Source organism: Falco punctatus (genome assembly GCF_963210335.1).
Source record: "Falco punctatus genome assembly, chromosome: Z".
Taxonomy (NCBI): Eukaryota; Metazoa; Chordata; class Aves; order Falconiformes; family Falconidae; genus Falco; species Falco punctatus.
Genome location: NC_137586.1, coordinates 13,250,800 through 13,276,964, shown reverse-complemented (window position 1 = coordinate 13,276,964; position 26,165 = coordinate 13,250,800). Strand labels below are relative to the sequence as shown.

At 39.4% G+C, this 26,165-nt stretch overlaps 1 protein-coding gene across 10 annotated transcripts in view; it reads right to left on the bottom strand.

Moving 5' to 3' along the window:
• RAI14 (retinoic acid induced 14) overlaps positions 1-26,165 on the bottom strand; it is an 87,337-nt gene that overhangs the window by 33,187 nt on the left and 27,985 nt on the right. For 5 of the 10 annotated variants that reach the window (XM_080372126.1, XM_080372122.1, XM_080372123.1 and 2 more), the window contains one exon: positions 2,552-2,682. In XM_080372126.1, the coding sequence (XP_080228252.1) occupies positions 2,552-2,682 (131 nt within the window). Of the gene's footprint in view, positions 1-2,551; positions 2,683-6,855; positions 7,099-16,252; positions 16,418-26,165 lie in introns of those variants that run through there. The other 5 variants (XM_080372118.1, XM_080372119.1, XM_080372117.1 and 2 more) reach the window with 5 other exon arrangements.

Here is a 26,165-nt window from a genome sequence, read left to right as displayed (position 1 = left end):
TGGCATCACACTGCAAGCACACAAGAAAAATGTCTACTTATATAGAAGTGGTGGTTGTACTTCATTTCGCACACATTAAAAAAAAAGAAGACTCCAAAGTGGGAAAAACACAAACAAGACACTGCCCATCATTAATAAGCCATACTGGAGAACTTATCTGAGTCATGCTAAGTCTTTGGTAGCTATGCCTCTCCAGATCAGTGTCATTGTTTCCACCTGTCAGTCTCTATCTTTCAAAACTGAGACAGATACAATAACCTGAGCACCTTTGCTAAGTATCCCAAAGCACTGAAAAAAGAATGAGAGTTGATACACTGTATTCTGTACTACAGCAATAGTAGTTTTCATCATTCTCTCTCAAGCTTTCTTTTAAACCAGTACACAGCAATAACTAAAAAAAAGTAAACAATAATTAAGTGAGCATATGGAACAAGCAGAAGCAGAGATCTCCATAGCATTGAAACATTTGTTCCAAGCTGTGCTGGTTTTGGCTAGGGTAGAGCTAATTTTCTTCATAGTAGCTGGTATGGGGCTGTGTTCAGGATTTGTGCTGACAACAGTGTTGGCAACACAGGGATGTTTTAGTTCCTGCTAAGCAGTGCTTACACAGAGTCAAGGCTTTTTCTGCCTCTCATATCACTCTACCAGCGAGCAGTCTGGGGGCACACAAGAAGCTTGGAGAGGACACAGCTGGGACAGCTGACCCCAACTGACCACAAAGATATTCCAGACCATATGACCTCATGCTCAGCATATAAAGCTGGGGGAAAAAGAACAAAGGGGGGACTCTGAACCTCTAGTATTTGTCTTCCCAAGTAACCATTACGCATGATGGAGCCCTGCTTTCCTGGAGATGGCTGAACACCTGCCTGCCGATGGGAAATGGTGAATGGATTCCTTGCTTTGCTTTGTTTGCATGTGTGGCTTTTGCTTTACCTATTAAACTGTCTTTATCTCAATCCATGAGTTTTGTCACTGTTACTCTTCCAATCTTTTCCCCCATCCCACCACAGGGTATGAGTGAGCTGCTGTGTCCTTCTTAGTTGCTGGCTGGGGTTAAACCGCAACACAAGCAATTAAAAGAAGTACTTCTGTCTGCATTATTGGTTACAGCATCATTGATATAAATACATGGTCACTGAGTTACTTGTAGTTGCAAATAAGGGGGGGCAGGGGGAAGGGGAATTTTGTCATGTATCCTTGTAAAGCTGAAAATCGTTGCACCAGATCCCTACAGTTACAACAATCATATGTTAAGAGGCTTGTATGTACTCACTGATCATAATTTCAGTCTTGGTTGGCTCCCTAGGAAAATCCATAGTATCAAATGATATATGAAACTTGCAAACTAGGTGTTACACTGGATACAGTGCAGCTTAAGAATCTAGCTCTTAAGTTATAATGACTGTAAAAACATGACGTTAAACATAGCTGTAATTCAGAAGATTCAATGGAAGTCATGCTTTGATTATGAGAAAGAAAAACATGCCTATGCAACTTAATTTTAAAATTAAAAACATATTAAAGTGTGGAGAAAGCCCACTTGAAGTAATTAGAGGACCTGGACTTCTGCAGTAAGAAGTTGCAGGTCATTATGAGTCACTGCTATCATTCAGTTCTCTCAGATGCAGATCAGATACAGAGCAGACTGACGGAAACTGAAACAGACCAAGCAAGGAGCAGAGTGTGACTCAATAAACATAACACAGAAGTAATTAATTAGAAATTACTATTTGGTATAAACTGTCTCGTGCTGCCTCTTCCAAGACTACAAACTGTTTTCCTTTCTCCCCATCTATCCAGATTTTTATGAAGGCTTTGGTTCTGTCACAAGATGCGTATTTCTCATTTATCCATTGAATCACCTCTCTATACCATGAGAAAGAAATTTTAAGGACAGCAGTCTCTTCACTGTAATTTTCTTACTGGAATCTTTTATCTTCCACAATTCAGAATGTTCAAAGGAGAACAAGAGAAAGAATAGAAGAAAATGCTGTACATGTAATATATTGGAGACTGCAAAAGGAATCTCGTTCACACAAAACTTTCATTGCCAAACTTCAATCAAAACAAGGAACAGTTGCACAAATCACTAACATCTGCAAGGTTTTAAAACTCAGTTACCATAGTTTCAGTTCAAACTAACCCATTAGAAAGAAGATTTATCTTAATTTCTATGTCATTAAACTGATGTCTATGGGAAAAATAGCCCCAGAGATTCATGTTTTTGGGAGTGTGCAATCTGTAGAGTGTCATGAAATTCCCAGAGTCTCAAAACACCCTGTCCTAAAATGGGTACCCCAATCTACCCAGCAAGGGTAACTTCAAGTTACCTCAATGGGTTTGTGATCCTGAAATTGCATTTTAAATGTAGAATTACAAATATGGACTACATTAATGGAGCTTTCTGGAATGTATTGTGCTTCAGATTAAAAAGAAAACTTCATTTTCAGGATGCCCTCTGGCTTTTAAGTCATGTTAAGTAGCATACACATTCAAGGCTGTTTTTTCCTATCCTTGTGCTTAAATCACAAGTTTAAGTTGGACTTACGCAGTTTTGCCCTCACTATCTTGTTTGGTGGCACTGGCTCCCTTTTTACCCAGCAATGAAGCCACTTTCTCAAGATCGCCATTCTCCACTGCCTGCAGCAGCCGATCATCATTCTTATTCCACTCATTGGTCTGGAGTAAAAGAAAAAGAAGGGAGAAATAACATTAATATCAGCACTGTGTGCAGGCTCTCCTCAATGATCCTGCACACATTTATCACTATTGAAAGCTGAAACAAAAGCCCATCCCAAAGAAATGGTACACAGAAAGCTGCATAAAAGTAATTTGCAAGCTGTGCAGCACAGGTTCCCAAGGGCTTAATGGCTCAAGCCAGGGGATAAGCAATCACTGAACATGATGTCTAACATGGAAACTCTGTAAAGTAGTGCAGTAAAAAAAAAATCTGTTTGTTCTTACTGTATATAAAAGTTATCCTTCCTTTGTCTCATCCTGGTTTCTATTTTGGAGCTGCACTGGCCCCATGGGACCTTTGTCACATACATCATGCAGATAAGCAATGAGGTGTCTTAGCTGATTTACACCCCACCCTAACAACAGAGGCCAGCCAAAACTTTCCATATTTCAGGCTTTTCCCAGCTTCCACTTTGTAGAGAGTAACAGGTTAAAAGATTGCCTTTTGCGGGTGGTAACTAGCTTTACTGAGCTTTTAACCCCTACATTTTTCTTTAAAACAAACAAATCAACGACTCATAGATGGCACATCCCTAATTTAAATATTTCCAAACTTAATCCACTACATCTTGTTGCTCCTTCTCATCAGCTGAATCATGGAAAGGACATTACTTCCTAATGTGTTGATTCTCCATTCTCCTCTGAATTGTCAGGACATGGCCAATTTCCTCTATCAGTCCTCCAAGGTGCACCTAGCAAGATACTAAGAAAACAGAGGACAGTGAACTCTCTGCATCCCATACAATCACAGTAAAACAAGATCTTGAAAAGGTGTGGAAGTTGCATCCGTGTCTTCTAGTAAGGACTAACAACAGGGTTCAGTTTTCAGTAAGAGCAATCTAGTGCAATTAAAAGCTGCGTTTGGATTAGTGTTAGCACCCTGCTACACTCAGGAAAGTTATCTTCAACCGACTATGGCTTTCTCTTTACATCAGGCAGCTCATCTCCAGCATGACTCCCTTCATTAGCGTTCAAATTCTATACAACTTTCAGAATATCTAAATACATAGTAATAAGCTCCTTGAGAAATACCCAACTTAAAAGAACAAAACCCAAACAACATCAAAAAACCCACTTTGTCCTGATGCTCTATACAGATGTTTTTTGCCCCCAGCTGAACAAAAAATTCTACACTTCTCTGTCTGGACTTGTGAGGAGAAGTGTATGAAGTGCATGCAGATAGGAACTAGTTTCACAGTCTGTGCACACCTTGAAAACCAGAACAGGAGGAAAGTGTTCCAGATTACTAGTTATTTAAAAAACAAATAAAAAAACATCAGGGAGACTGCAGTCTGAGCAGGAGAGCAGACAGGAGTTGAAGGAACACCACCTGGAACCAAGAGTATGAACGGTAGCTCTGCCAAAGGAAATGGCATGCAGAAGACAAAGAGCAATCGTAGTCTGTTATGGCAGTGGTATGACTGATGGGTAAATGCACATTAAGCAGGTTATATTCTTTATTCTTATAGCACTGGAACAAACCTCAGTAGACTCTATAGCATTAACTACATCAGAGAAAAAAATAAAAATAATTTCCTAGCAGTATTTAGACTCCATGACAGTAAGAGGCCAGCCAAGCAGCAGGCTCCACCTGAAATGAAACTCGTTACATGGTCTTCTTTCAGGGAATTTCATGCTTTAAAGGCAGCCTATTATTAAAAACATATTTTTAATTAATTTAATAATTAAAAGCAGTTTAAAAAATTATTAATTAAAAATCGTATCTTTCTTGTAAATAAAACCCTTTACAGCTAACACTGTTTGTTTGACAGCATATTATGCCGTCTGTTTTGGAGTTTGTCCTGTTTTCTGTTTTTTATTATTCAGTCATGTAAAATATTTAAATATAGGATATTTGATAAATTACATTAACCCACAAATCACCAAGATGACTGTAAAGCATGGGTAGTACCTCACTCCTGCACTTTGGTTTTTTTTGTGTTTTGGTTTTTTTAAATCTTGGAAAAGAAACGAGAGGGCAGGTAACATGCTAATCTACAAACACCACACACACACCCCTAACCCAATACTAACGCATACTTTGAAAAAGAAATGCAACACCTAATTTAAGATTTTCTTATGACCTGAAATAACCAGTTTGCTTCTGAAACATGAAGCAGAATAAGCCACAAGAAAATGTTAACATCAAGGCCTGCTGAAAATGCTTGGCAGAACAGGTTTCAGCAGAGCATTCAGATTTGTAGTACAAAAACAACTATGTCTTCAAGAAGCATTTTCATGAATATTCCTTCAATATTCAGCCATTAAATTGAAACATTACTGACATATAATCCAATATCCAGTATTCTGGTATAAGCAAGCAAGCACACTAATGCCAACTCCCAAAGTTAAGAAAGAACCGAGATCAAGAGTCAATTTCCCCTTTGAGAAGCTGCTGAGATAAGGATATCCCTGTCTATTATTACATTACCATTAACATCCCACACCCAAGAGAAACTAACACAGCTCGGTCCAAAATTACTCCTCAGTGTTTACCTAGTGTTGAAGCTGCACCTAGAAGACAGAGAGATAATGAATGGGGAGGCCTGGAGTGTTCTGAAAGTGAATGTGATGTTGCAGAATGATGCCATGTCTATGTTAGAAGCAAAACATTTTATGACATATGGTATTAGTCTGTTACATGAACAGAAAGTGTAATGAATCTTTAGTGTAATTATAAACCATATCCTTAACCCCCCACACCCCTCCACTCACCCACACACACTTAAAGAAAGATTTAACAATGCCTCACTTAAAAATTTTCTTCCTACTTAACTGTACAGCTAAACAAATTCCCTCATATTTAAGAACTAAACAGAACTGAACTTGGACAAACTGTTAAGGAATGCAGTCTGTCACACGGACCCTGAAAACACTCAGTTTTATCAGATTCATCTCAGTGTCAAGGAAAGCCTGTCAGTGTACATTTCCTTATTTTTCAGACAAAGCTGGTAATTCTTTTTCCTGCTTAGTGGAAAGTGGTAGAGGCTGAACACTAGATCTGTATTTGGTAGTAATTTTAGACCCCTGATTTTAGTTCTATATCTAATTAGTGCGTCTTCTTCTAAGTGCTGTGACTGAGAGTTACTAAAGCAATGAATAGAGATTGCCACATACCTAATCTACTTACATTACTTCTTCCAATTGCATGTTTTCAAATTTCCTTACTGACGCTATAACATCTTTAAGACTACTGTACCAGCAATTTTGTTTTGCTCTTGGAAAACAAAATGATACAGTTTCCCCTCATCACTGTGCAGCAGTTATACTCATTTATAAACTAAAATTGCTGTGTTCTACGTAAGGTGCTTAAAAGCCATCATTCTATATTGCCCATATAAAAGTAATGGGTCTTTGCATTAAAGCAATACAAACTCCACTCTAGGGCATCAATAAACATGTCATTACTGTAGCTGAAATGTCGATTTTATATTCAAGCTGTCTCAAAATTATACATATTTAACTATAATGCAAGTTATGTAAATCTATTTATAGACCTAATTTTATTTTCAAAATGAAATTAGGGATATATCTGTCCACACAGAAAAGAAACAACTATCGGGCATCAATGTCTGGTCAAGTATTCCTCTGACAGTGGGTAAGAAAAAAACAGGTCAATCCTGTGTTCAAAACAGCAGCATTGCACAATGCATTCCAGAAGTTAAAGGTACAGCTAATGTAACAAATGGCATGCAATGGCCTCTCAAAAACATCCATTCCAAAAGGGAACCGTAGCCCTACCAACCATCTTCTTCAGGAAAAAAAAAAAAAAAAATCTAGAAGGAGCGAGAATACCACCCACAAAGACACTGTGCCCAGGACTTGGCAAGCAAGTAGGAGGCATTTAAGTCAGTAGGGCTCTCACAGTGCCTCATGTATTCAAGTACAGCACAGCCACCAAGCACATCAGAAAATGCAGACCTCTGAACAGAGGCAGCGATTATTGCATTACTTATAATTTCTGAATCCCCTGTAGTATTAGCCTGGTTTTTACCCCACAAGTCACACTTATCATCAACTATCCACCAAAGACTTGGGAGGTAACCTCTGGTGGGATAATGCAAACCATGAGCACTCCCAGCTACAGTTAATACTGTTCAGTGTAAAAAATACCTTGAACTGGCATTTATCATACAGTACCAGCATTTGTTTCTCCTGGAAAGCATGCACATGAAAGATGCTCTCTTCTGCCAAGAGTATTGGAAGGACTGAGACGGCCAGCATAACTGGAGATCTTAACTTCATAAACCTGCTGCATCAAGCTTCCTTCACCACAACCCCACAAACCATCCCAATCCACTTATCCAGGCTGCGCAAACATTTCTCTAAGGCCCCTTCTTCAGCTCCCCCAATGCCACATCCTGCTGCCTCTATCACAATGTTCCTCAGCACTTCCCACCCCCCCACCCCCCCAAGCTTTTATCTACATGCACTGTCTCAACTTTCAAGTTACATCCAAGTAGCATGGCACCATCCACCAAATAGCCCTTGGGAAGTTTCAGTCCTGTTACTACCACTCTTTCAAGTAATATAAATGAATGTTTCCTTTTATGTCAGAGACGCCTAGACATGTAACATCCTGAGCAAACCCATGTAGGGCACATCAAACCGAAGGTTGACACAGAGTAGTAGCAGGGTCTTCAGGAAAATTATAGAATCATTTAGGTTGGAAAAGACCTTCAAGATCATCAAGTCCAACCATTAACCCAGGACTGCCAAGTCTACCACTAAACCATGTCTCATAAGCACCACATCTATGCGTTCTTTAAATGCGTCCAGGGATGGCGATTCCACCACCTCCCTGGGCAGCCTGTTCCAATGCTTTGCCACCCTTTCAGTGAATAAGTTTTTCCTAATACCCAGTTTTTAAAAAACATTTGCATACTGTTCAATTTAGGTAGCAATAACAGGCATATCGAATGAAGAGACAGAATAAAATTGATCGAAGCACAGGAAGTGCAAGGTTTTGGATAAAAGAAGGCATTTTTAGTCATGCCTAAAAATAGTCATTCTTTTCCTATTAACAGTAGCATAGTTAGGCAGGAGATCAGATAATCCACCATCCCTAATAAATCCTAACCGCTACAATCACCTGCAATACTGAAGCAAGAAAACACAAATACAACACGATGACAGTTGAAATGATGGTAAACCAAAATCCAAACACCACATTGCAGAGCTGGGTTAAAATTTCTGATTGAAATTTAACATTCATCTCAAGCATGTTCCTTAATCTTAATTTTAAATTTTCAGATAAGAAGCTGTGCTATATGGCCTCACTCAGAAACATCTCTCTGGCAACAGTTACGTGTTTTCTGTATTTAGGAAGCTGAGAAAGAAGCTGGCAGGAAAGCTAGCCATGCTTAGAATGGAAAACCACTCCTGCACAGGGCACTGTCTGGTCAAGGTTAACGAAGTGAGGCTGAGGGCAGGACAGAACTGGTTGACTCAATTTACACCATCAGTTATGATTGGTGTTTAAAAAGGGCATGATACTCAAGCCAAATGCAGAGCGCTCACAACACCTTCAATAATCACCATCAAGATAGGCTGAACTCTCAAAACTGCAGCTCCATCAGCCACAGACACACACTCGGCAGCAGTTACTGGCAGTAACTGTACTGACAGTTGACTGTGTCTCCTCCAAGCTTCCTCTACGCACAGGTTATTTCCTCTGAAAACCAAGAGACAGTTCTATGGTTGCAAGATATTAACAAGGTATAGTTACCATACTCTTGGGGCTGAAACTGCTCAGTGTAGTGACAAGCTGACACACTGTTTTGAGTCCAAAGAGAAACCTTCATCTCAAAGCTTATTTTTTATAGTTAAAGCTTGTACTACCTATTTTACACATCATTTTCCATCACAAAGTGAACATCTTCCTTTCTACAAGAGATGCTCAAGAATTGAAAAATATGTTTCAAAAACGTACCCATTCTTTTTCATCAACACACCAGGATCTTAAGCTCAGTTGCCTTCAAGATTACCAGTAAATGTCATGCAAGAAATAACATGTTAGAGGTGATAGTTCTACTTAGCACTTGTACACAGTGTTTTCCATGTGTAAAGACCTGAGCAAATATTAACAGGACAACAACTTTGTTCCTTTATCTTTGGCATGCAGCCTACGGGAGATGATTTAAGTGACCTTGCATTGTTGCAAACCTACTGGAGACTGAGTTATGTTATCACCACTGAAATCAGAACTGCAGGGAAGCTGAGTAACAAATTGAAATTCCTGATAATTTCAAACTCAGCAACTCACTGTCTGAAAAGGAAAGGAATACTTGAAGACTGGCGTCACGAACAATCACATGGCAAAGACACTGAACATCACAAGGTCATCCACAAAAGTCCACATGTGCTGGACTTCCCAAGAGCGTCTTAAAAAGTAGAACAATCCTATTGTAGGGAGAGCATTCACTAGACAAAACATCCCGCAAAGTTAAAACAACAAAACAACAGACAATGGCTTTTCTCAAAAGAATGGCTTATCTTGAAACATTATAACCTAGGAGTCACTGGTATGTGAGTAAGCAGCCTACACCTTTCCCTGCCCTCCACCCCTGATTTAGAGACTGTATTTCCCAGTAGCAAACTTGCGTGGTGGGAATGGAAATCTTCCTTGCAGAGGGGCAGGATGTTGTTGGGTTTATCAGAAAGTTTACCCTAGTCTGTGGCAGCAGCTCCTAGGACTTCCAGAGCTCAGCAGATGCCAGCAGATGCTGCCTTCCAGGCCCCTTTCAACTGCTGTAGCTCCAACTCTTTCCTATACTTCTTGAAGTCTGCCTGTAGTGTGTCTATAGCACCAGTGGCAATGCAAGCTGACCTCTATTGCACCACACTCCACGGAGGCAGCACCCTTAAGGCCATACCAAAAGATGCTATGTTCATTAACTTTACCACAGAAGTCTTGACCTCTAATTAAGCTGTCAAAAACACAGAGCATGACAATGGGCTTGAAAGTAATTAATAGTGATATTATCTAAATGTCACTAACTGCTGCAACAGAAATAACCTTTTCCAGCTTCACTTGGCCACGCATGTTCCCTATGTTAGGTGACTGGTTGCTAATAATATTAATTATGCTTACATAACAAGACAAAACGTTTGCAGCTCACAGAGCTTACACATGCATTTCTTTAAAGGTGGAAACAGCAGCAACAATGCAAATAACATTTTACAAAAAGAAGTGTTAGTCTGTTGCCACCCTCTTGCTTCTTGAGCTACTGTGCCAGGCTTGGGGTAACTGTCCACACAAAGTGCGTGAGGTCTGTTTGACACTGGAGACTGTATTTGTGTCAGATCATGAATTCCATTTGAACCACAGAAAAAAAAGCACCATGGGGAAGACAGGAAGCAGTTGAAGTGAATGAACAAGGAACGATAACAAAAGACTAATGGTAGATTGTCAGTAAACCTTGATAATTACCCATTCACTGGGTAGCTTCTGTAGATAAAGAAGTGATTATTATCCAAGCAAACCATTTTTTCATGCTGAACCCCAGAATAATGCAACTGAACAGCAAGTCACTCAGCAGGGTGCTTCTATCAGCCAGGGAGGCTGCCCAGAAAATTTCCTAGCAAAAGGGGACTACAAGCTGTGAAATGAAAGAGTCTTTCACCAACAGAGAAGGGAAAAGATGACCTGACTGAAATGGTCATCTGAGACTCCAAGCTGGGGGTGGTGAGGGTTGTAAAAAATAGTTAGGGTGGTCTTTGCTTAAATAACAACTGGAATTTGCAGCAGGCTGTGAACTGTGCTCCAAGAACAATTAAGAGGGAAAAGGAAATGGAAAGAAACACACTTACGACTTTGCTGTTTTGCAGAGATACTTGTTTCTTGTTTATTTTGGGGGTTTTTTGGTAGGTTTTTTGGGGAGTTGTTCGGTTTGTTGTTTTGGTTTTTTCTGTGTGGGTTGGGAGGCACAGAGCTCACATGTGCTGCTCATTTTACTTCCTAGTAAAGGCGACAATGTATTTTTCCTACAGATACTACTTTTAAGTCTTTTAACAAGATAAAAGAAATCAATCTTTGCATTTGAGGAATAGCAAGAGTTCCTATTAACATCACATCTAAGTACCTCAGGGCTTCTATTTTCCTATAAGCAACTACTGACGTTTTCACATAACCAATTTCATTCTGGCAGAAACAAAGGAAAAGTGATGAGCAAAAGGTCACAAAATGCAAGGCACTACGACAAAATAAGAAAAACTACATTTAAATCATTAGTAATGTACAGCCAGAGCATTGGCAGTAAGTCCAGCTACTGCCCATTGTTTATCACCTCACACATCACCAATACAGCAACTGGAGATTAATCTTTACTTTCAGATAGCAAAGGATGTAGCAGTAACCACACCATATGCAACCAATCATTCTCACTAATACAGAGAACCCCCCCCCCAACAATTAATTTTGTATATTTGTATAAATGAAACAATGTTTGTCTTAACACAAGAACAAAACACAAGAGAGTTTTTAAAGATAAAAAAGCTAAATCAATCCTGCTTGAAGTGACCATATCCCATTGGTCTGTCTTTTCTCATAGTTCTAAAGATTTGAGCTACTATGAACTCAGATGACTGTTCCTCTCATCTTGAAATTACTCAGTAAATGTTACTAAAACTAAAACACACCTAATGGACTACTGTTTACTGCTGGACACACGGCAGCTCTTTCCTTCAAAAAAATCCATGAGATATCAAAACACAAACTTAAAATACTCCAACATTTCTCAAATGGTTATCCATGGAACACTAAGGATCCTCAGGTATTCTTTACACTTAAAAATAAAAATATATATAAACAAGATACTGATCACCAGCATATGATACATGGAAAAGGCTACTTTCTAATGACTACTTTCTAGTTTTAAGACTGAAGAACTACTGAATCAACAGATTTTAGCTATCTATCAAGGTCAAATAGCAATGCACGTAAGATTTCCCAAGTTTTCAGGATTTCTGCTGCACATCTGCTTCACGGTCAGTTGGGAACAAGTGAAATCAAAAGAATTAAAATGAAATTGCTGGACAATCTAATCTTTCTTTTTATCTAGTAAGTGTATTTCCATGGTAAGCAGGCTGTAAGAAACAGGGACAATGCCAACTATGCAAGCAAAGTTTGTTTATTCAGCTATTGTGTATGAGTATTTGAGCTGACTACATCTACCCAGATGTTAATTTCTGTTGACTAGTTAGTCTGAGAACACAGGTACTTGATGGATCTTTTTGTTTCCAGATGAGCAAATGGACATCCACCGTGCTGGAACCCACTCAAATACACCAGTACTTCAATCACTAGGACTGGTGCTTTAGACCCATGGCTCCATCTTTGCTCATGTCTACAGCAAAACTTCTCCAAACACTGCTCATCTTGCCACTTCTGCATAGTAAGATGGTTTTCATGAAGTTTAGAGCTGCTGCCCTTTTTTCATCCCCATTATTCTGCAAAAGGGAACAAAAGCTAATTATGAACCCTGCAGACAAACAAAACCCACCTCAGCACCAAGCAGAATTGCACACAGTCCAGAACTGCATTAATTGATCAGAATTACCACTGCTGTGAGATGTATTCATAAGGTAACAAGCCATCATGGCACCTTATTTTTGTGTTACAGATGTTTACATGACATAACAGCTCACAATGAAAGCTGTTTCCTTTTTCTTTTTTCCTCTACTAGCAAGACTAAAGTAGATATCTTGACAAAGCTCCACCATCTTAATATTCTCTATAAGCACCAGGATACATCTTAGATGCTTGTTTCTAAAATAATTTTTATATATATACACCATTTTATGCCATTGTAGGAAGCAATACAATTTCAAAATTTGTAACAAATTATGTATTAAAATCTCAAAACTACTCAGAGTAGAAAAACAATCTATTTATAGTTGAATTTGTCATTCTTGTAAAAGATATATCCACTGTTACGGGGTTATAGCCTTCTATTCTGAAACCCACAACAAAGCCAAACAAAACAGTGCATACATTGAGACAAAACCCTATTCCAAGAAGTTATTTTGTTTGGAGACTTTAAGGGCTCAACCCAATCTCCAAAAGTACTTCACAACCACAAAAGAAGGCAAAGAAGATTCACTGTCTGATCTTCACGAGGCCACTGCTAGATGTTTGTGTCACGGGTTGATCTTTAGATCTAATATTTGTCAGTCTCCAAAATCAAATACAAAAGCAGCGATCTAAGCTTATCTGCATTTATTTCCATGGGTGCAAGAAGGATAATCCAAGAGTCATAGGAAGGTTACACCTAAGAAACACTCCCAGTTAGATTTAAGAGATTGTTGTGCATAAAAGTAAGCAATTGTTGTGCATAAAGATAAAATACACTTCAGCAGCCAGAGAAGAGCACGTGAGATTTCACACCACCATATCTTCCCACATTGTTTATCCTTCACATCACATGCACTGAGAATCAGACAAGTCTTTTATGCACCAGACTCTCTGTATGCGGAACATTGACTGCCCACACATGGCAGGCCTTAAGTAAAAGGACAGAAAGAGCAAGCAGGCACTCAGCCTGGCTCCTTCCCTTAGGCCTCACCTGCAGAAGGAGCTCTGTTTCTCTACAGGGATGAGTAATAACATGCACAGCCCTTACACAGATTTTCTGTTCAGCAGGCATGGATGGCTTCACCTTTCACCTGCCCATGGCCAAAGCAAGGCATAGCATCCTCCAGGAAGCTGGTTCCACTGCCTCAAGCTGGGGTTTAACTCTTGCCTGTTTAAACAGTGACTGAGCTATCTGCTGCCTGGTGCAACCACCCCAGCTCAGTATTAATGGACTAGTAAATAACCCTCCCATTCTCATCTGACTATTCTTATCCATATGTGATTTACCAGAGTGCTAAGTGCTATCGCTACAGTACTCTTGCTAATCTGGATACCCTGCACCTCACCAAACATGCTAGCATTATGCACACAAGATGACAAGAGTCACAAACAGACACCCTTTTTCTTTTTTAATTAAAGATTTGATTGGCTCCTATTAATTACTTCTAGGCTGGATTATATTTCATGCCACAGCCATCGAGTTACTCTTCTCTTACCAGAGGTAAGAGCTGCTGATGGTTTGTCTGTTATAGTCTTGATCCCCCTCTGTGAGCAACACTGTTGCTGCCACATCAAGAAACCCTACTTTGAGTTGTCTAGCTTATATTCCAATTTATTCACAAGATCCATACACATTTCTATAATAGGAGAGCTCAGAAGCTAAACAACCTTGAGATTTTCACCTTCCCAGTAAAAAGCCACTGAAAATTAAAAATCAGCAATAAAAAGACGCAGAAAGCATAAAATCCTGAAGGGCAGTACAATGCCCGGAGTCTCTCTGGACACAAAGCACACAATCCCATGTTAAGTAAGTGGGCTTGCTGTGCTACCGGCCCCCTTCCTGTCATCAAAAACATCCCTGTTACAGCCACAGCTTCTTCATCAGGGTCTGTGGAGGGGCCGACATAAGAAATGCCTAGTAATGATACAAATCTTACAAAACGTTTCCCTAAAGCCACCCTAGCCCTTTGAAATTTAGAAATAGAGTGACCTGACAAATAGTCAGACTCCCCATCACTACCTGACATACGTTTTGAAGATTGAGACTGTACAACAAGGCTATGCTGGATTCTGTGAAGTATATCTAATGAAACAACTATGAATGAATAACTGCTGAATTCAGACTGTTCCCAGGAGCAAATGGCCAGTCAGCAGGGAGGTAAATCTCAACATTTTCAAAACATGCTTTTCAATAATTTATATGAAAGTGTGGAGTGAGAGAGGGAGAACAAGGATTTGTAACAGGTTTCAAGTCTTCAGGGAAGAGATAACACCCAAAAGCTTTGCGAGTCATGAACAAAATGCAAAGAATGTGTGTTTGCTGGGGTTTTCTCATTTCTTTTAGGAATCCACATCACATAACTTTGGGGTTCCCTTCCATCTCATGAGATGGGAAACCCAAAATACCATACAAGCCTCTTTTTTGCATCCTGTAACAGCACCTTTAACAGGTTCAGTTAATAACTAACTGCACAGGATTATATAAATAATAAGCTGAAAATGGGGTAGTTTTCATTGCCAGAGACAGCAGGTTTCCAAATTTTATGGGTTAAAAAAGCCAATAAATTTAACAGTCTTTTGAAGACGTTAGTATAATCCTTCCAAAACTGAAGAGAACAGATGACTCAACCATATGGCCAAGTTCCACTGAAATTCTGTCTTGTAATCACAAAATATGATGTAATGTAGTTTGGTCCCAGGAGAAAGAAAGGCATTAGACATGTGTGACATACACAAGCATTCCCTGGATCCATCTGGCTAGCTATTTTAAAAAGGTATGACTCAAATAAGTAGGGTTTTTATAAGTCCCCAAGATAAATATTCTTATGCTTTCTCTTGGAAAAGAAATGGGTATTGCTCCTAAAATCTACATTAATGCATCAAACATTATTGTTACAAACACTGCTCAGCTAAATAGGTATAATGAACTACTTAATTGTTACACCTTTCTCCAGCAATGCAGCTTTAAAAAAGTCTGTCTTTATAAACTTTGAAATCCATCTGTGGTTATTACTACTTCACAGTTAATTAACATAAAAATGCTAGGAAAAAAAGTTGAAAGGACTGTTTGCAAATCAAAAGAAGCTTCCTTTAAAAAGTATTTAGGGAAGAGAGAAGAGTACACATCAGCTAAGAATATGCATATGGTAAGTGGCAAAGAATGCTATTTTCTACATTATGTAAATGTTGAATGAAAAAAACTGCTGACACGGAAATTGGAGCCATCAGCTGTAACAGGTAAAATACTCTTCAATTCATTAATTACCCAAATATGCACAACAGGAGTCATGAATTCCTCAGTTATTCAAATATTTCACACAATCACTTGGAATTAATGGTAACGGTTCAGTACATTGTTATCATTTTGGTCCTCATTAAGTTCAGGGTGCCATTTAAGAAGGTATGCACAGATACCTTAACTAAACACGTAAGGTCTAACAGTTCTATAAAATACCTCTACTTTTTATTTTAGGTAGTTTAAAGCCACCCACAACTGAAGTCAGGCTACCAGAAAAACAGATTGATTCCAGCAAGAAAAGGAAAAATGACAAGCAGCAAGAGTTTCATTTCTTATAGTGATAAAACTAGCAAGGTAAGATTACTGGGAAGGGACTGAGATATAACTGCTCCAAAGCCTTTCTAAAACCACCATGTTACAACTCCCTATGTAATAATACCTCACTCCTCAATAAAGACAGGGCCCCAACAGCCACTAAAAGAGCACACACCGAGTATTCTTTTCCATAAGAGCAAGCACACTTAACCACATCAATGTAAAAATTTAGAGAAGCAGCAGAAACCAACAAGCCAAGTGACTACATAAGTGAGCTGGGAAAAAGCATCAGTGTTTCCCAACTCCCAGTCCAATCCATATGAAATCAAAGTGTTACCAATCATCAGTTAAAGCATAAAGAAGAAAACAGAATAACTACACACACTATACATTCAAGCTGTTCACCAATGTGCAATATTGGTCTCTTTCTCTAAAATGGCATTAGAGCTGGAAAAGTTTCAGAAGCACAAAGATGATCCAAACCAGCATCCACATGAAGAATGAATAGGCTAGGGTGCTTCAGCCTCAAAACAGGAAAGTTAAACAGGAAAGTTAAGAGGGATACAAAATTGACAGAAAACAATAATAATATGGGGCAGATGGACAGTGATGAGCCATTCAGTGCTTTATCCAGCACAGTAAGGGACCATCACATGAAAGCGGAACCAAGCCAAAACCAAACAAAAGGAAGTCAATAGTAGACTTGTAGAATTCCTTGAAGAGGATGTTGTGGACACAAGAAGTTTATGTGGGTTCAAGGAAGGACAGATAACATATTAGGTAGAAAGTTTCAATAGAGATTTGGAAGAGAGATTCATTCAAACCACAAGGAATCAATTTCCATGGTCAGGAAACTGCATGAGCTGAAAACAGTCATCAGGTATGAAAAGTATTATGGAGAATTGTCATACACACTTGCTCAGTGGTTGCTCTTCCCTAGATATGCACTGAAAGGCACTACCGGAATCAAAAGACTAGGGACTGTCAATCTGACTGCTCTGTTCTTAACAGAAATTTGTTCAGCCCTGTTGCTTTTTATACCACAGCTCCTATTCCCTCTCCTGCTCTGCAGAACAGAAATCATTGACATAGTGGTGTACATAAAGCCTGACAGGCACCAGGTCACGCTAGAAACGCTGTCTTAGCTGCTAACCACACATGATGACACTGCTATTCTTCAGTAGGAAGACATAAAGTAGAAAGAAAAAAACCAGCGTTGCTACCCCACATCTGTGTTTCACCTCACCAACAAGCATATTCCTAAGAAAGGAGTCCTTGTGCTCAAGCAACCTGTATGCTATAGATCCCTAGTAATCTTTTAGCTCCTTCTCAAGTATCCAAAGGCAATTAAGAAAAGCAAGAGAGTAGTCTTGGACTCAACAGGCCAGCTCCGTATCACCAGCCCAACATTTTTTACATGACTGCTGAACAAAAATGGTTCAAAGCCACCAGATTTGGCTATGCTGCCTTAACCACTCAGGCAGAAAGCTAGAATACTTTTGATTGTACGGTATTCTTGTACCCCAGCCACCACTTCCTATAATCTTCTGGCAAAACCTTTTAATGATAAATTAAAGGTTTAAGTCTAAACCAGCAACAGGCTACAGCCACACTAATTGAGGGTTTGAACAAAACCTAAGGACAGACAAAACCATCGTTCTGACAGAGGCTGAGGACACATCTTTACTGTTGAAGGATACAACTTCAGTGGACTATCATGTCCTGCATTAAGTATATTTTATATCATGTATATCCCACTATAGAAATAGTGAACTCTTTGTTGAATCGGCCATTTTGAAAGTTAAATATCTTGTTTATGTACCTAAGTATGGATTTGAAAAGAAAGCTCTCAAGAACCTGGCTTGCATGCTAGCAAAAAAAATTATATTTTTTTAAAACTGGTGAAGTATCAGCTACCACATATTAGTTTTGTTTTATTCTTCAAAAAACTTGCACTGCACTAAAAAAAAATAGCAAAAAATCAAGGACTTCTATTTGGAAAACATCACATCGTATTTCACAACAGCCCTGCACTTACTTCTGAGGGATCAAGTTTTAAAGATTTTTGGCCTAGTATGCTGCTTGAATGGGAAGAGACTGACTAAGCTAAGAACAGGAGGCTGATTTCACTTTACTTTTCCAGAAAAGGTTACAGTGAAGATACTGCAATTAGCAAAATATGGGAGTAATATTACTGCAGTGACTACAGAAATTATACTGAAGCATGAACAGGTAAGTCCTCCACAATCTCACCACAGAACACCACTGTCTGCTTGAGAAAAAAAAAAAACAAAAAACCAAAGTACTCCTCAGCATCTCCAAAGAACTCTACAAGGCTGAACGATTATGCACTAGAAAGTGTTTCCCTAGGAGTGAGGAAAGTTTTGGCACACGCTCTGCGATGTCACTATAAATTAAACCTCTGTGCTGCAGCTGTCCAAGGCTTTGTACCCAGTCCCTGACACAACCGTTGCCTCAGGCTTCTTGCTGAATGCCTGCCCAGCCAATGAACTGGTTTCACTGTGCTCCCCTTTATTAAACTGGGCTGTTATGCTCACTACAGGCTCAGCATCTCCAGTGTCACTTTCTTTTAGCACAAATGCCATCGATGGCACAAGACATCAAACACTGGGCCAAGGCTTCACAACTGCAGGAAGGTGACCTGCAGCCTCCATGGTGTGTCAGAGAGTTGGGAGGCTTTTACACACTAGCTTTTTGCACTGGAAATTCAAGCAAAGAACATCAGGTATAAATGTGGGGACAGAGAATTCAGCTATTCCAATTCAGTTTTGTTTTGGGGTTCTGTTTTGGTGTGGGGTTTTTGCATTTGGTTTGTTGTTTTGGTTTTGGGGTGTTGTTTAATGAAAGCAACAAACATTTTGGCAAATGTAAAACACTTTAAGAATATTACACTATTTGAAAATAAATTAGAAGTTTTAGATTAATATTAAGCTTCACGAGGAGCTAGCCACTTCCTTAGTTTTGTTTAACTTCAGAATGCGTCACTTTTATTTCTATGCCTATGCAAGAAGTTTTCCAAACATTTAATGTTAAACAGGAAAACTGAAGTGGAAAGTGGATGACAGCCAGTCTCACTGAGCTTTATCAACACACTCCATACATCCTGACACACTATACGTGCTCCGAGTTACTGCAAACACTATAACCAGTCATGCCACTGCTATTTTAAGAGACATCATATTAGGCAAACCGAAACGACAGAATTTCATTGTAAAGTCCAAAACAACATACTTCAATGTTTATGATCCGTATGTGGTTTGCATGAGACTGCAACACAATAAAAAGGCAATTTTAAAAAATCCATGCATTTCAGTAGACCTAGAAAAGTAAGGTGTTTTAGTGCAAGATTTTAATTATTTTAAGCCATAAAAAATTATTATGTTTAAGAAGGATTTATTTAGTCTGACCAAAAAAAAAAAAAGCATGTAAGTCCTTCAAGTTTCATTATATCTTTCACTGTCTGCTTATGCACCTCCCACCAGGGGAAGCCAATACTGGTTTTAAGTTGGCTGAAGGAGAAATCACTAGGGAGACAAGCACAGAAAGATTTACTCTCAACCCCAGAAGCTGGAACATGCTTCATTCAACATGTGGTCTCTTCCACCTCTGGGAGCTTGGGACTGAACTCTGAACCCTTTCAGAGAGGTGACACAGCCTGTCTCACATGAATGATCTCTACATAAAACACTGGTCCATAAGGAGAGCACTAATTACTTGTGTCCAATAAAAAATGATTAGTTTCTAGCTTCTGCACTAAGGCAGCCACAACCAGCACTTATTTTTGACAGAGCTATTGAGTTATGCTGGGAAAAGCCTGGTTACCTTGGAGACCACTCCCAGGCAGCTCTGGCAGAACTCACAAGATGCATTTTACCAAAATGCATCTCTCTGTTGGATACAGTCAGTCAATTTCTACACACTTCAACAAAACATGACACAAAACAAACAATAAAGTAGTTAGTACTTAAACTACACTCCCAGCATAGCTAGAATTTCAACATAAAAGAGAAAATAATTATGTCCAGATCCTAGTATACATGGGTGTTTTAACATCATAGTTCAATAGGATCCTACTACTCACAATGGCGATGTTTTGTTTATTTGCTTTTGTTATGGATTATACAGATAACAAGTACGTATCATACTGAAAATATTCATCTAAGTAGGTTTTCTCCCCAACCAATGTAGAAAATATACCAATTATTTCACTGGTTTAATACAATCTCAGGGACGGAGAGAGTTGGCATTTAGGAAAATGCGTGGAACAAATATTCATGTTTATTTTTAAAATAATAGAACAGCAGACTCATCTTGAAATCACTCCCTCTAATCTGAGCCTGAAATCATTTGTAGTTGGGAAATACAGTGGAGCCCCGAAATAAACAGTCACATGAGAACTGGAGAGAGCTATGAAAAAGGAGCTCAGCCCATATACGATGATGCACAGTATTCAAGAATACTTTTGTTCTGTTTCTGAAGACAGCACAAAAGGGCATTTCTTGTACCAACAGCTGAAAAAAAAGGCAAAGAATCCATTCAAAGAGTACAATTTATCTGATTTGCATGGTTAAAGCATTCCAGTTTCCTTAACTGTTTAAGTGGGAGGATGGAGCATGTTATCATGGCAACCTGTTTCACAATCAGCTAGACTTAGCTGTATTATCTGTACCTGTATTCCATACAGCTGGGTCAGCCACAAGCAGTCTTCAAAAATCTAAAAAGATTAATTTTTTTCAAAGCATGCACTCTATAGTCACTCTATGAACACAGATAGGAGAAAGGGAAATTTATAACCACTCAATTAAAAAAAAAAAAAGGCACACATTTCCACATGTATATTTTGAAACTGCCACAGGGAGACTGAGCACAAACTTCACGCAGTACTAAGGTACATGCATGCCTGTACATCTCAGGGATGATCAATAAGCCAGAGTAACAAGGTCAACAGAAGCTACAGGCTTGTCAGGACAAGGAAAGCATCATTTGTTTAGAATTCATTGCATCGATTTTACAATTTCCTCCTACTAGCATTTCTGATGAAAGGCACAAACATTGATACAAATTTAAGTTTCTGCCTTTTCTCACTGCATCTACTCAGCTCACCCACTCACAAATCAAAACATGAGGTACTTGCACTTTTTTTTTTTTTTAACAGCAAAGGAATCTTCTGTCAGAAATGAATTCCTGCATAAATCAGACTCTAGGAAAACAGACAGCTCCACTGCCTTGCTTTAATTCTGTACGCAATGTTGTCAAACAGGACTTCTAGATCCTTTCAACAAAGATGCGTTCCCTATTATGTTAGTATACATAACACCCTCCTGCTTCATAAGACTCCCTGAGGATGTATAAGAAGTGACACATGCCAACTCTACTGCTCTAATGACACATAGCATTATTCCAGTAACATGTACATCAAGGTGGATATGCTTTTCCAAAAAATGGATGCTTATCTCTGGGGAAGTCAAGCACAGGTTTCTAACACTCTACAATGATCAAACCATCACCGCAATTTAAACTCTTCAGCTACTCACACCTAATTTGCCCCTCAAACTCTCTACCCCGAAGTTTTTTCAGAAGTACACCACAATTTGTACCTCTATTACTACAGCAGCTACCTCTAAGGCTGCTCGATCCCTGAGCTACAGAAAGCTGTAACCAGATCGCACCAGCATGGACTTCATATCCCATTAGGCAAATGGCTCAGCTTCTGCTTGGAATAGAGCCAGAGTGCAGTGAGCAACACATAGAGCAGGAGCTGAAATTAACCAGCTCCACAACATGTACACAACTTGCAGACAACATGCTTAACAAAGCATGAAGAATGTCAGTATTTCCAATGGAAAACACTGATGGCAGAAGGCTCCCCTTCCTCTAGACCAAAAAGCCAAAAGAAAAAGACTAAGCAAGACAGTTATCTTTGCTTATTATACATAATTACAGACCTAATTTTAGCCTCAAAAAAAGGTGTATTTTCCCCCCACTATCTAAATACTGTGAAGTTGTACACAAACCTGAGAAGGTATTTAATTCATGCCTTACATTCCAAAACCTCAAACAGGCATCAAGTTCTTCTCAAGATAAAAATTGTTTTAAAAGTCTTTCTGGTTTTAATTTCTTTTAGTGAGAATGCTCTAAAGGGGGTTGGGAAAGGAGCATATTTCTGTTCATATTTTCTGAGTTAGCCTCCCCCCTCACCCTGAACTTTCACCCCCTTGCAGAAGTTCATGCCTGTTGAAAATTAAATGTCTGCATTGCAGGATGGGCCATTATAACTCAACACATGCTGCTTTGGTGGAGAAAAGCATGTTTTTGGAATAGCTTTGGTACGGGTCAGGAATGTAAAGCAGAGTTCATATTTCAGATGAAAATGGGAACCAGAGTTTTTTCTTGCAAACCCAACTCAGCTTTCCAGTAATGAAAGACAAAGAAGTCTGTGCAGTAAGGTCTTTGTAGTGTCCTGCATCAGGCATTTAAGTATACTAATGAAGAGGTCACCGACTGCTTGTTACAAAAGGCAGCATTGCAAAGTCCTGTTTTTACCACTGAAAGCAAGTTTTCAAGATTTGCTTTAGAACATACTTTCCTGCTCCAGCCTTTGCACTGCCACGGATGACTCTATTTGCAATCACAGGGTCTATATCATCCCAGAGAGCATCCCAGGCCTACAGAACAACTGCACTATTGAAACACCACAAGTAGAAACAGCACAGCTCAAATGAGATGGTATCACAACAATGTATTCTATTGCTCAAAGCTATGCAGATTGTGGTTATGCATTTTGCTACAAGTCCCAACGCATCCCCACAGAAGAGTGTGAAATCTCTTTGCAACTAGTCCCACAACTGTTTTGGTTTGTCTTCTCTAAACAATCCTTTTTTGTGCTTAAGACTCATGTATGTGCTTAAGAGAGAAAGATTATGAAAGTCACTGCATCTGTACAATATCAATGCCAACACCCTGTAGTGGAACATCTTTAACTGCTGATCCTTCAGAAGATGGATGGGAAGCCAAAGGAAGGGAAACAAGACCAGAGTTCATTCTCACAGAAAGAGCATCCCCCAAGCTATTCAAGAGAATTTGTTTTGCAGAATTTGTCCATCCGTCACTCATATTTGTCTAAGATGCAGGAATCAGTCTGAGAGACTTGTTAATAGAGTAGCACAACTTGACTGTTCACTAGATTACTGCATCTTGTTCAGGTAATAAGCTCTTGGGAAAAGCTCCTGAGGAACCCAGCAAGAATGCTACACATCTCCCATATAGAACATGCCGATTTTGCATGTAAGTTGTGTAATCACTGCCTGGTTTTAGGCAATGTCTCCCAAGTTAAGGCATCTCAATACGTTTTTCCCCTAAAACTTCTGCTGCTCTGACGGGTTGAAGGAGGCGGCAACCTGGACAGAGTAGACCAGGCAAAGAACATTCCTGAAAGCTGCCCAATCTGATGCATGTGTGAGACACTTGGATCTTCAGACATGAGTCAATAATCTCCATCTCTGAAAAGTGAAGCAGGAAATTTTACATCATACAACAAAGCACGACTATGATAATGACAGAATACCCTATTTAACTCTTTCATTTCTTGTCTGCATCAACAGTGTAAAAGTAGCAAAATATAGGATGTAAGAGGTGTACCATTTAAGACCTCAAAACAATGATAGTGACAATATGTCTGTACGCTTTGGGCAGATGTTACATAACATGCATCAATATAACATGCACAATGTCAGGTAGAAAAAAATAATACTGCAACGTAGCAAAAGGTTGAGATCTATTTATTTTACAAGAAACCATGCAGTTATATGCATTTCAGAGTTCAAGTTGTCCTAACATTTCAGGGCCCCAGCAACATTTGAAACTGCCACTGCAAAAAGCTAACTAAAGAAAACAATCTAACCTTGCTTATTCTCAAATTGCAAGTGTAGCCAGATGCAGGCTGAGATGAAAACACTCTCCAGAACAGCCATGCTAAGTAGCTTTATTAAACAAGTTCAATGCAACACTACTTTTAAAGTTCCATCTATTTTACAGAGTGGAATCAGATCTTCTAAGAAGTTTATTTAGCACAGACAGAAAACACATCCCTACTCCTGAATATAAATTGTGAGCTTCAAAAACCAGTCCCAGCTGGTAGCCTTCCTTCTGTTAGCACTACTGGTATTTGTGACCAAGGGTCACAAGAGCCTATAGCCCTTGGTAAGGCTAGTTTTAGGCAACTCAGCAATACAGGTTTGAGGGTTCTGTTCCTTTTCCAGAATTACTTCCTTTGAAATAACATTCAATTTGGTGTCAGTTCCTACCCCTCCTTCCCACCCCACCAAGAGATTTATGCAATCATTCTATACCAGTATACCCACTCCAAGATTACCAAAAGCCAGGAAGCAGTCTCCAAGACAAATAAGCTCAGGCAAGTTTTGTGAAAAACAGTGATTATGTCAACAAGAATAATACAGTGCTTCCACCAAAGGCTGCAGCATGAGCTTAGCTGTTTTGTTTGATGTCAAATGCTGAACAGCTAACTGCACTACCAGCTTTAGCGATTTGGAACTGCCCCAGCAGACATTGCCTGATGCCTGGAAGCCACGCTGAGGGACATGGGAGACAGCTGCCTTTACACATGTGTCAGAGAAAGAGCAGGAAGGGCAGACACTGAAGGTCAGAGTGGAAAAGCCACAGCTACTATGATGAGGTGAAGGAGGAGTACAAAACAAGCATTCAGGGAAGCCAGGCTTTGCTAGTTCTACTGCTCACAAAGGACTTAAGTGAAATTTAAGAGATCTCACACTGACTGCCTAATCTCAAGAAACATTGCAAAATGCTCATATGGTATTTCTTAATAGGGTCACTTTATTTTCTTATAGCTTTTACAGAATATGTTGGCGTATTTACAACACAAATCGGGTAGACTTTTTACTAGGAAAGTGGGTTTAGATTTGAGGACAGAGTAGGAACGTAAGCGAGACCACAAAAGGAATGTGTTTGAGACCTGAACACCAACCACAGGAACTCCACCCTATCATCTTGCATACAAAAAGAAATCAGTTTATTAACTCCCTTAAAAAATCACTCTCAAGTCACTGAAGATGAAGAACTGCATGAATGCTATAGTGCTTTCCACTACTGGAAATAAGATTCTCTCCCTGTCATTCTCATCAGCTGAAATTATGTTCTCCCCAGCAACTGCAGTGCATGGCAGGTCTGGCAAGCCTACATACTAAAAGACTGAGACAGTTAACCATTAAGTAAGAGAACCCAAATTAACATCAACTGCTGATTTTCCTCACCACTAGGCATTCTTGTAACAAAGACTAAGAACATTGTAATTAACTTTCCTCATGAAATGCTGTGTTCTAAGGTTGGGCCTAATTAGATGCAATATAATTCTTGCCAGAAACAGATAATGTGTGCCTTTCATCAACTTGCGTGATTGGTATTTATTAATGTTCAGCAAGCCTGCATAGCACAAATTATGTTTACCTGCTGCTCCACAAACAAGTATGGTGTCTCTTTTAGGTATGATCAACTGCATTTGGTGTTTTATGAGAGAGAAATGTGGCTTTCATTTTCAAATGAAACTTTGTAAGAGAAGAACCCCTCAAACTGCAAGGGCAAGAAGACAGAATAAAAATAACACTGCTAAGCACAGCAAGATCCTGGCCCACTACTAGCTTTCTGCAGCACAGATACATAATAAGTTTGCAGGGAACAGCAAAGGGATATGGAAAAAGGGAAGAAGGCATAGCTTAGCAATGATGCTTTTCATTATAGCAGTAACAACTAAGATCTACTGGTAAGCACAATGCCTCAAGGGCAGTGTGAAAAAGCCACATAAAGAAATGCCAGAAACATCCTCAAAGCTGCAGTAGGACAATGAAGGCCCAGGCTGATGGCAACTCTCTCCCAAGTTAGCATCTTCTGAAGTTAGTTTAGCTTGAAATAATTCAGAACTCCACCCACTATCAGCTGAAAACAAGGAACAGAACATCAATGATGACTCACGTCAGTGCAAGCTCATGTTTTTCTATTTCAAATAAAACTCAGGGTTCATGTCAATAGATATTTTCTTTTCCTTTTTTTTTTTTTAGTGGGGGTGGGGGTGGTGTTTTAGGGTTTAGGGGGGGTGGGGGGTGGGGGGCAGGTTAGATGTTTTGCTTCCAACCAAGAACTTTTCTCCAGGGCTCAACAGTGGCAGAAGATCTTGTACGTCCCAACCCTTTTCCCACAAAAGCAGACTGAAGTGACCTCCCCACCTCCGCGGGAGGCAAGCAGTAT